We start from the raw sequence: 12,593 nt of genomic DNA, 5'->3' as shown, positions 1-12,593 counted from the left end.
GGATATCCCAACTGGGCTTTCACCAGATCCCAACATACAAGAAAACAAGACAAGAAGGAACAAGAGCCTAAAGGGAACAGTATTTCCATTCCTTATATCTCAGGCCTGTCGGAAAAACCAAAAAGGATTTTCAGACAACATAACATCCCAGTTCATCTCAAACCTGTTAATACTCAGACAAAAACTAGTTCATCCAAGGACAAAATTCTAAGCTACAAACAGAGCAACGTTGTGTTCTCTATCCACTGCCAAGAGAACTGCAATGACCAATACATAGGAGAAACCAAACAACCTCTACACAAGCAGCTTTACCAACATTGCAGAGCCAACTCAAGTGAACCTGAGTCTGCAGTACACCTCCACCTGAAGGCCACAAACCACTCGTTTGAGAACAGTGAAGTCTGAATTTTAGCTAGAGAGAAAGGATGGTTTGAGTGAGGAGTGAAAGAAGCCATCTTTGTCAAGAAGGATAACCCTTCTCGTAATGAATGGTGGTCTCAGGTTTATTCTTCCATCCATCTACTGCAGTGTTCTGAAACCCAAACAAACCGAAGGAAGGACTGGGGACATTGTCAAGCGGTGGAAAGAATATATCAGGGATCTCTTCAATCCTGCTGACACACCTTCTCTTCCGAAAGCAGAGGCTGAGGACTTTGGGTGGGACTGTCCATCACCCACGCTTAAGTCACTGAGATAGTTAATGAGCTCCTCAGTGGCAAGGCTCCAGGAGAGGATGAAGTCCGCCCTGAGTACCCAAGTCTCTGGATGCTGTGGGAGTGTCATCTCTGCAAGCATCCCGTGGCAGTCTAGAAGTGTACCAATGGACTGGTAGACAGGGGTGGTGGTTCCCCTTTTAAGAGGGGGACCGGAGGGGGTGTTCCAAGTCTGGGAAAGTCAATGCCAGGGTGCAGAGAGAAGAGTCCGTCCGATAGTCGAACCTCAGATCCAGAAACAATAGTGCGATTTCCGTCCTGGTCATGGAACAATGGACCAGCTCTACACCATCTTGAGGGTGATGACTGGAGCAGGACCTTGGTTCAGGAACAGGTCCAACATTCACCTGTTCCCAGTGCACAGCTCTATCACAGCTAGAGGAAATCTAATCCACCCGGCTCTTCTGTCGAGCCACAAAGATCCACAATGACCCCACCCACAGAAAATGCTCCATATTCACCCATCTCTCATGTGGCAGACTCAGTCATAAGAACTTGGACCAACAAGTTTAGGAAAATATTTTTTCCCATTGCCGTGAAGACATTCATTGAGCAGTCATGACCCGCCTCCCCATTCTCCCCAAGTGCTTCTGACAAAGAGAAGCTATGAAACAAAATGTTGTTATATTCAAATATGATGACAATAATTTTTTTTCTTTAATTTTCTGTATTCTGATCATGTAGTCCTGCAGACCAGCTGGCCTATTCACATTAAAGGCTAAAAATCTTTTTTTGGACCTTCAGTCACTTCAGAGGTGAAAAGACCCCGGGGAAAAAAGGCTTCTAGGTCAAAGTGTGAGATTAACATGTCAGAGCAACTTAAAACATTGCCTTGCATCTTTTCTCATTTTGCTGCTCTTCTGGTGAACCTTTTTTCTCACCCTCTCTTCTCTCTCCACCTCATTCTCCAGCTGGGAATTTATAGTTTCATCTAGGCTTACCAATTTGAAAACTGCCCCAAGTCCCAAAATCTCCTTAGATCAGTATGGAATCTCGTTGAGGAAGCATGTGTTTTCTTTGGTAGCATTTGTGAAATGCAAAGAGATTAGGGGACATTATTACACCAGAATCTGGAGTAAAACATCTGAGGTGCCACCAGTAACACCCATCCAACAGAGATCATGTGGCATCACAGAAGGTCTTAGGGAAACGGTTACAGCTGAGCCCTCTGATAAATTTTAGAACATGTTGACCGTACCAAGAAATGGCGCATTTCTCTAAGTTGTTGGAGAACCCAAAATGAGTAGTCACACTCAGGCCGATAAACTCACAGGCCACTTTATTAGGCACACCGTGCGAGTACAGACTTTCAGAACTGCTTTAACCCTTGTGCTATCTTAGATGACCCCACCCTTACATTGACGTGTTATTCCTACCATGACAAAGGTGGATTGAGGTGGAAAGATTTCCTGTAATCCATGGACACCAGTGAAGATCACAAATCATTGAAGAAAAAAGGTTCAGCGCACTGTCTAGTGGGTATAGATGACCCAACTCCCAATGTTAAAATGCTCAGGATAACACAAGGGTTACTCCTTATTGGCATAGATTCAACAAGCTACTGGAAATATTTCTCAGAGAGTTTGGTCCATGTTGACATGTTAGCATCACATAGTTATTGCAGATTTGTCGGCTGCGCATCCATGATGACAATTTCCCGTTCCACCACATACCAAAGGTGATCTATTGGGTTGAGATCTGGTGACTGTGGAGGCCATTTGAGTCCACTGAACTCATTGTCATGTTCAAGAAACCAGTCTGAGATAATTCCTGCTTTATGACATGGTGTCTTATCCTGCTGGAAGCAGCCATCAGAAGATGGTACAGTGTGGTCAAAAAGGGATGGACAGCAATTATACCCAGGTAGGCTGTGGTGTTGTATCCTCAATTAGTACAAAGGGGCTCAAAGTGTGCCAAGAAAATATCCCCCACACAATTACACTACTACCACCACCACCAGCCTGAACCTTTGATACGAGGCAGGATGGATCCATGCTTTCATGTTGTTGACGCCAAATTGACGCACGGTGTTGTTTTCTGCTGCTGAAGTCCATCTGCCTCCAGGTTGGACGTGTTGTGTGTTCAGAGATGCTCTTCTGCAGACCTCAGTTGTAACCAGTGGTTATTTGAGTTCCTGTTGTCTTTCTATCAGGTTGAACTAGTCTGGTCATTCTCCTCTGACCTCTGGCATCAGCAAGGCCATTCTGCCCACAGAACTGCAGCTCAATGGACCCTAATGATGGTTGTGGGTGAAAATCCCAGTAGATCAGCAGTTTCTGAAATACTCAGACCAGCCTGCTGGCATGCTACAACCATGCCATGTTTAAAGTCGCATCAATCACCTTTCTTTCCCCATTCTGATGTTTGATCTGCAGCAGATCGTCTTGACCACGTCTCCATGCCTGACTACCTTGAGTTGCTGCCATCTGATTGTCTGATTAGAAATGTGCGCTAACGAGCAGTTGAACAGATGTGCCTAGTAAAGTATCCTGTGAGTGAATGTCAATATATAGCGTAAATAAATAAGAAATTAAGAAAACTGTTAAGCAGGTAAGGGAAAGTTAAGCTGAGAACAGAGAACCTTAAAACATGGTCCAGGTTGATAAGATTCAGGTTAAACTTAAAATTAATTCTTACTTTTGACCTTCACCTTGACCTTTTTTTGTAAATTAGGACATATATTATCCTGACAGTTTATATATATATATATATATATATATAAACTTCCAATGGGAAGCCACTTGCACAAGTGTCCATCAAATGTGGGATATACCAAGGTGATGCTCTGTCCCCACTGCTGTTCTGCATAGGTCTGAACCCCCTCAGCCAAATAATCAACAAGACTGGCTATGGATACCGACTCAGAAATGGGGCCAACATCAGTCACCTCCTCTACATGGATGACATCAAGCTATATGCTAAGAGCGAGCGTGACATTGACTCCCTGATCCACACCACCAGGATCTACAGTACTGACATTGGGATGTCATTCGGGCTCGAGAAATGCAGCCGGATGGTGACAAAGAGAGGCAAGGTAGTCCACACAGGAGGGGTCTCACTCCCAGAAGGAACAATAGCAGACATCGAGGACAGTTACAAGTACCTCGGAATTCCACAGGCAAATGGCAACCTGGAGCAGGCAACAAGGAAAGCTGCAACAGCTAAATACCTCCAACGGGTAAGGCAAGTCCTGAGAAGCCAGCTCAATGGCAAAAATAAGACCCGGGCAATAAACAGCTATGCACTGCCAGTTATCAGATACCCTGCAGGAATAATAAGATGGCCAAAGGAAGAGGTACAGACCACGGATGTTAAGACACGAAAGCTCCTCACCATGCATGGAGGGTTCCATCCCAAATCCAGCACCCTGAGACTGTATGCTAGCCGCAAGGAAGGAGGCCGAGGACTAGTGAGCGTAGAAGCCACTATCCAGGATGAAACATCCAAGATGCATGAGTACATCAAGCTCAAGGCCCCAACTGACAGTGTGCTCAGTGAATGTCTCAGGCAATGGAGAGCAGAGGATACAGTGCTGGAGGACAGATCCTCATGGGAGGACAAACCCCTGCATGGGATGTACCACCGGACCATAACTGAAGTGGCTGATATCAAGAAGTCCTACCAATGGCTAGAGAGGGCTGGCCTACAGGACAGCACTGAGGCACTCATCCTGGCAGCTCAGGAACAAGCCCTGAGCACCAGAGCAATAGAGGCTCAGATCTACCACACCAGACAAGACCCAAGGTGTAGGCTGTGCAAAGAGGCACCTGAAACAATCCAGCACATAACTGCAGGGTGTAAGATGCTGGCAGGTAAAGCATACATGGAGCGCCACAATCAAGTGGCTGGATTAATATACAGGAACATGTGTGCAGAATATGAACTGGAAACCCCAAGGTCAAAATGGGAAACACCCCCGAAGGTGGTAGAGAATGAAAGGGCAAAAATCCTGTGGGACTTCCAGATCCAGACTGATAGGATGGTAATGGCGAACCAACCAGACATTGTAGTGGTGGATAAAGAACAGAGGAAAGCCGTTGTGGTGGATGTGGCAGTGCCAAGCGATGGGAACATCAGGAAGAAGGAACATGGGAAACTGGAGAAATACCAGGGACTCAGAGAAGAACTGGAGAAAGCCTGGAAAATGAAGGTGACAGTGGTGCCTGTGGTAATTGGAGCACTCGGGGCAGTAACCCCCAAGCTGGAGGAGTGGCTACAACAGATACCTGGAAAGATCTCAGACATCTCAATCCAGAAAAGCGCAGTGCTAGGAACAGCTAAGATACTGCGCAGAACCCTCAAGTTCCCAGGCCTCTGGTAGAGGACCCGAGCTTGAGTGAGAAACCACCCACGAAAGGGTGAAAGGGTTAAATTTTTTAATATAAACGTTTGGCTTTGTTCATGTCTTTTCAGGAAACGGTACGCTGATCGGAGCATCAGCCAATGTTGTTTGTGCAGGAATCGCTGAACAACACGGATATGGCTTTTCCTTTATGGAGTTCTTCAAGTAAGTCTTTTCTGCTTTAAATACACAGCAAAACATTCAATCAGTCAATCAGTGAGCAACTTTCATGAACTCTATGCTTGAAAAGTTACTCCTAGTTTACTGGTGTGATGGTATTTTGGGAATTCTCTACAATTAGTCATTTTCTCGTAAAGGGTAATTGCAAGTTTATTTCTACATGTGGGAGAGAAAATGGTAAAAAACGTACATTAATTGCTTTAGTATGACTCGAAAACCCTGTACATTAATCCATTCTTGTATTGGTCATCTAAATAGTCTATAAATAAAAAGGAAAAAAAAATGATCTTCACAAAAACTTTAAAATTTTGCATTGACATATTTAAATGTTACACAAGGATTTATTTGCAGAAATATGTTTTAAATCTGATGAGAGGAAATGGAACTATATTGAGGGTAAAAACCTTTTCAATCACAAAATAATTTATTTCAAAATGTATTATACTGTATTATATTCTAGGAAAGTTCTTTTTAAGTTCAATTTTAAAGACCAGATTTTTTCATTACATCTTTATGTCAAGATCTGGGCTGTCCTACCTGTCGGTCATCTTTGGTAATTATTCAAAATGACGCCCTGACACATCAAAATTCAAGATTCAAGATTCAAGATCAACTTTATTAATCCCCGAAGGGAAATTTAGTCATCATGAGATCCTGAAAACTAAAAAGTATCTGTGCACAGCGGACGTAGATGAAAATCAACATTTTATTACATTAAGAAAGAATACAACCTGATTTGAAGAAGATTTAACCCCTTTTCACCTGAATCTAATTTAAAAAAAATCCACTCATAATAATAATTGATATTTTACTCATCCCATAATGGGGAAATTCCTTTTTACCCATCCCCTGGGGGGAGCGGTGAGCTGCAAACCATCCGCGCTCGGGGGGCGACAGCTAGCTGGGGAGAGCCGGTATCGATCTGCCAACCCTTCGGTTGTTGGACGACCTGCTCTACCGCCTAGCCATTAGCTCATTTTCTTGCATTCAAGCAGACTCTAATTTAAGGTAAGTTTGGAGCAGAACTTGGTTTGAAGTGTACTTGCATCAATAGGCGTCAAGGGGTTAAAACAGGGGTGGGCAATTATTTTACCTTGCGGGCCACATCGGGTTATAAGATTCGATAGAAGGGCCGGGCCACGAGCACATGCGTGGAGTGAGAATGATATATAATGGAATGTCAATGGATTGAAAATTATATTCTAAAACAAAATATTCCAGAGTTTTTAGTTTAAAACTTTTGTTCCCATTTCAGATCTCTTTTTTATTGTGAAGCCCCTTGGTACCATCAAGGATTTGTAAAGTGCTAAATGAATAAATTTTCATTCATTCATGATCCTTTTAATAAAATAAATAACATTATTTATGAAATAAAACTATGACCAAATAACCCTTTCTATGATTTTCAAAGACAAAAATTCAGGAAAAATATACTGATACATTAAAGAAAAAACTATAAATGGAGGATTCTCTCCCGTCATAATCCTAATAAAGACTTTGAGGGCCACCGCTCATCACACGCCTCACAGTTTGCGCAGCTGCGCTGTGTCATGCGTGTCTGTTTCTCATCCAGTTAATTATGAAAATAGCTGATTTCTATATCTTCTGCTGCAGCTACACATATATCTGTGTTACCTAGGGATGGGAATAGAAGCCCCATGAAGCCTTCACGGGCTTCATGCAATTGTGCCGGAAAAATGAACCAACCATTCAGGGCTTTGAAGCCACACAGAACAGTGGCATCTGGTGGCGGACTGGACGTATATCATCTGCTTCAACTAATCTCTTTGTAACATATCAATGTGGAAATGATGGAAAAACCTAAAACAAAACAATGTTGTTAATGATGATTAACCCTTGTGCTATCCTAGGCACTTTGACATTGGGAGTGAGATCATTTAGACCCCAAAAGACAGTACGCTGAACTTTTTTCTTCAATGATTTGTGAACCTCACTGGTGTCCATGGATTACATGAAATCTTTCCACCTTTATCCACTTTTGTCATGGTAGGGGATAACACATCAATGGTCATCAGGAACCCATAGGATAGCACAAGGGTTAAAAAAACAACGTGAAACAACACAATAAGTTACGTCTATGAAAACTCTCATTCATCCAGGTTGATTCCATAGTAGTAGTCGGTTTAGTAACTAATTTGTAATTCCAAATTAGCTGGTAAAATCTCTTTTACCAGCTAATTCAGAATTGACAAAGCCTCTTGGATAAAAGGTGAAACGTCTTCTAACTTTAAAAACTAAATCCAGATGACAGCCCCTAAACCTACTACTACAATGAGTTACGTTTTCTGTGAGAAGTGCTTGACACAGCAAAACACACATACATGAAGAAAATAAACGCTGAGCAAGTAAAATTCTGGTCTTGAACCCAGGACCTTTGAAGTCAGACAACATGACTATTCCACTAAGCTTTCTCCACCACTGTAGTAAACGCCTGCCATGATATATTCGTAGAGGTATTTTCTTTACAAATAACGTTCATAGTGTGTTGTCTTATAAGGAGAAACCGAGTTGAAACGATTCTGAGCCACAGTACGTTTTTCCCCAGGAGCCATAGTAAAGTGCAATGAACTGATGCTGATTCCAATACAGGGGGAAACAATAGAACTGGATGGGGAAACGTTTGGGATTCATTTGTATTTATAGAGAGTAGCGCCCAACTGTTCAAACACAAGTGACGTCTGAATCGTGGTTCGACCAAACAATGCATTTGGCGCTTCATACGTCATCAACCACGTGATCTGTGCTAGTTGCCACACGTCCGGAAACATTGTGAAGAACCACTCTGCTTCATGCAGGTAAAACATACGCCGGAGCGTCTGTGTCACACGGACCATCTCTAGCATTACTTTTTCACCAGTACAGAGTTCCTCATTTATCCCTTGTGCCATCTTAGATGACCCCACCCTTGCAGTGACCTGTTCTCCCCATGACAAAGGTGGATAAAGGTGGAAAGATTTCATGTAATCCATGGACACCAGTGAAGATCACAAATCATTGAAGAAAAAAGGTTCAGCTCACTGTCTAGTGCAGGGGTGGGCAATTCCAGGCCTCGAGGGCCGGTGTGTCTGCATGATTTCCAGATAATCTTGCCCTACTCATGGCTGATTACCTGGTTCAGGTGTGTCCAGCAAATTAGAACATGCCAGAGCAGGGTATGCTGGAAAACATGCAGGAATGCGGCCCTCAGTGCCCACCTCTGGTCTAGTGGGTCTAGATGGCCCGAATCCCAATGTTAAAGTGCCTAGGATAGCACAAGGGTTATTGCAGGAGTCACGTTCTAAAAATAACCCTGATCGGTGAAATCCATGGAGTCAAAGAGGAAAACTGTGCTCTAAACCAGTGTTTTTCAACCAGTGTGCCGCGGCACACTAGTGTGCCGTGGGAGATGGTCAAGTGTGCCGTGGAAAATTGCCCTCATTAACTGATCTAAAAACATTAACCATCTCCAGGAAATCAGCTCTTTGTTCATCCAAACAGGTCCTGATAAAACACTGAGTAGTTAGGAATATAAACGATCATAAAATACTTTTTTCTTTGTGTTTATTTGATTCTATTAAAGACATTTTGATAAGAATGACGGTAACGCGAAATAGCTGCAGCTATAACTGTGTAAGGAAAAGTCCCGCAGCTTTTACTGTCTCCACGACTCCACCAATCATTCTTGAAGGCTTAATCACATGTCATCAGTCTGACCAATCAGAAGTGGTTAGTCTCCACTTCCTTGTTCCAATTTAGCTCATAACTCAGTCAGTTCCGACAAAAACACCAGCTAAAGCTCGTCTTTAGCGGTGTAACTTTCCACAGAATCCGGTATCAGACCGTGGAACAAGTGAACAAAACCATGAAGCTCAGAGACGCGAGTCTTTCTGCCGTTTTCTCGCAGTTTTCACACTACATCTCCCATGATGCATTGGCTTAAAGGGACAGCGTCTTGAAAACACAAAGAACATACAGTTTGTATGTAACTTAACTTTTATTACATCTTTTAGAAAAACATCTGCAACTTCCTGCTTTTTCTGCCACAATTATCACAAAAATGCACGTCAGATTGCCGGGGGGGGGGGGGGGGGCTGTAGATCAAAACAGACTATGAGTTTCTGCTTTTTTTTTTTTTTTTTGGGATGCTGGTGTGCTGCGGGATTTTTGTCAAGGTTAAAGTGTGCCGTGGCTCAAAAAAGGTTGAAAAACACTGCTCTAAACAATAGAGGGGCAGGCCCATCTGCCTATATAATTTGAAGGTTTAATTGTTTACAATTTAAAAAAAACAAAACATAAAACCTTCTCTTTTTTTTTTTTATCTCGTAAGAGTTTTTTCATTATGTCAGTGGTAAGCTGCACTCTGGACCGTTTGCAGTCATGATCCGGTTGCTAAAATACTCTGTTTGCAGCACCTTTGACAGGGCTTTGAGTTGGTTCAATTTTTTGTCAGGCAATAATGAAAAATCAATTTTCCCCAATGTGATAACAGGTTCTATTGTCTGTCCACTGATGTTTTTTCACATAGTGCTACAATCAAAAGCTACACTATTGTACCAACTGTATTTGCTCATCCATCCAAATGATCAGAATCAGGGCTCCCAATCACTTGGCTTGGTCTATAAAATCAAGCACTCAGGCATCCAGACTGTTTTTACAAACATTTATATAAGAATGGGAAATGAATAGGTTCCAATCCGTTATTCTGTTATCATTTCATTAGCATATTAAAATATTCAATATAACAGAATTCCACACATCTTCATGACTAGAAAGGAAAAGTGAAAAGAATAACATTCTTTATTTGTGCTCCTTCTTAAAGCTCAAAGGTAAAAACGACAAAAAGGGACAGTTTTTTTCTTAAATTTTACCACATTAGACAAATCCTATTTTCAGAACTATCTTTGTTAATGTTTTGATGACTTTGTTGAGGAACAGAAATATGTTATATGGTGAGGGTTTAAGGTAAGTCAGAGACAAGAGAAAGACATTTTTTGTCAGCAGGAAACAAGCGTCTGCTGGGATCAGCCATGTGAAAACGGCTTTAAATCAAATCAAATCAAATCAAACTTTATTTATAAAGCACTTTTCATATATAAATATAACACAAAGTGCTTTACATTAAAACACAACAAAATATAAAAACAAGCATTGACGATTTAAAAATAAATAAATAAATGGGGCCCCCCTCCCCGTACCTAGCCCCCCACTCCTTTCACACCTCCCACCCCCTAAGTGATGGCAAAGGACAATGTGAGCTGAGCACAAAAAGAGGATGCTGGAAACGCTAATAATTGGAACCTCCCCCTCCGTGAACAGCGGCATAGACAGCCAAATGCAGCTTCACAGGCGGGGACCGCTCCACCACAGCTAAGTGGTGATGCAGGTCCCCATCTAGAGCTGCAGTGGCTGAACAGCAGCCGACCCAGAAGGAGGGGTTCCAGCTGAGGAAGCACCGGAAATAAAAATGAATAAAAATGAGAATAAACAAGTAAAAATATTGATAAAAACAATAAAACATTAAAATAAGGTAAATTAAAATAACGCGTTAAAATCAGATTCAAGTTCATAAAACAAGATAAAATGGATAGATAAATAAATAAAATAAAAAGTACATATAAATAAATAAATAACTGAATAAATACATAAAAGTAGTAAAAAATTAGCTAAAAGCCAGGTTAAAAAGATGGGTCTTGAGCCTTTTCTTAAAAGCATTAATGCTCTCTGCGGCTCTCAGGTCCTCCGGCAGACTGTTCCATAAACGGGGGCCATAGTGCTGAAATGCAGCCTCTCCATAGGTTTTACTTTTTACAGTTGGAATGGTTAACAGACCAGTGCCAGAGGATCTCAGGGTCCGCGAGGGTTCATACTTCACTAAAAGATCTGATAAATAAGAAGGCGCAAGACCGTTAAGACATTTAAAAACTGTTAAAAGTATCTTAAAATCAATCCTGAAGCATATGGGGAGCCAATGCAGGGATTTCAAAATTGGGGTGATGTGAGCTCGCCTCCTGGTCTTTGTAAGAACTCGTGCAGCAGAGTTCTGGAGAAGTTGAAGGTTCCTAATGTTGGTTTTTGGAAGACCAGAAAGCAGGGCGTTACAGTAATCAACTTTACTCATGATAAAAGCATGCATTAGCATCTCCATATTAGCAAGAGAGAGTAGTGGGCGGACTCTAGCCAGATTTTTGAGATGATAAAAACCAGTTTTAACCACCTGTTTTATATGGGGGATAAAAGTTAGCTTAGAGTCGAAGATAACACCCAGGTTTCTGACTGTTTCTGAATGACTTAATGAAAGTTCCTGTAGCTTCAGAAACTGTTTCTCCCTCTTGGCTTCAGGACCGATAACTAAAATTTCCGTTTTGTCCTGGTTGAGCTGCAGAAAATTATTTGCCATCCATAATTTTACATCTAAAATACAGTTAAAAAGTGCTTCTATTGGTCTTGTGTCATCAGGAGACATAGCTATGTACAGCTGGGTATCATCAGCATAGCTATGAAAGCTGATGTTGTGGCTCCTGATGACATTCCCCAGAGGAAGCATGTAAATGTTAAAAAGCAAGGGGCCAAGGATGGAACCTTGAGGCACACCACAATTAATTTCATGGACCCCAGAGAAGTGCGTGTCCATGCTTACCATAAAGTTTCTCTCCATGAGATACGATTCGAACCACTTGAGAACAGTCCCTGAAAGGCCAAGACTTTTAAGTCTGTTTACAAGGATCAGGTGATCAACAGTATCAAAAGCTGCGCTTAGATCTAGTAGAACTAGTACTGAGATCTGACCTGAATCCAAGGCACATCTGACATCATTAACGATTTTTAACAAGGCTGTCTCTGTGCTGTGGTTCGTCCTAAAGCCAGACTGGTTTATCTCAAAAATGTTGTTTTGAGAGAGAAACTCATTCAGCTGAATAAAAACAAGTTTTTCTAAAACCTTACTTAAAAATGGCAAGTTGGACACAGGTCTGTAGTTATTAAAAATTGAAGGGTCTGAATTAGTTTTCTTGAGTAACGGTTTCACCACTGCCGTTTTAAAGGCAGCAGGAAAAATACCCGTCTGTAGAGAGGAGTTCATGATATTTAAAATCTCACTCTCAAAAGACCCGTAAAAGGATTTAAAAAGTGATGTAGGGATGGGATCTAAAAAACAAGTTGTTGGATTAACTTGGGAGAAAACTCGACCAAGTGTTGCAGCTTCAACCAGGTCAAAACTGTCCAGTGCTTCCTCAGGTAACATCAAGCCAACATAACCAATAGAGAGGCTTTTCTGTTCTTTTATGATGTTAGATCTGACAGAATCGATCTTGCTCCTGAAGTGGTCTGCAAAGTCCTCACACAATGAGGCGGAGGCTGGC

General features: G+C 41.9%; 1 protein-coding gene across 2 annotated transcripts in view; it reads left to right on the top strand.

The window, feature by feature from the left end:
• Positions 1–12,593, top strand: part of oca2 (oculocutaneous albinism II) — a 60,512-nt gene that overhangs the window by 36,142 nt on the left and 11,777 nt on the right. For both annotated transcript variants that reach the window (NM_001104792.1, XM_078945399.1), the window contains 1 exon segment: positions 5,127–5,220. In NM_001104792.1, the coding sequence (NP_001098262.1) occupies positions 5,127–5,220 (94 nt within the window).

Source organism: Oryzias latipes, chromosome 4 (assembly GCF_053564925.1).
Source record: "Oryzias latipes strain Hd-rR chromosome 4, Olatipes_Hd-rR_3.1".
NCBI lineage: Eukaryota > Metazoa > Chordata > Actinopteri > Beloniformes > Adrianichthyidae > Oryzias > Oryzias latipes.
Note: the sequence above shows the minus strand (reverse complement) of the source record. Positions and strands in the feature narration are given on the sequence as shown.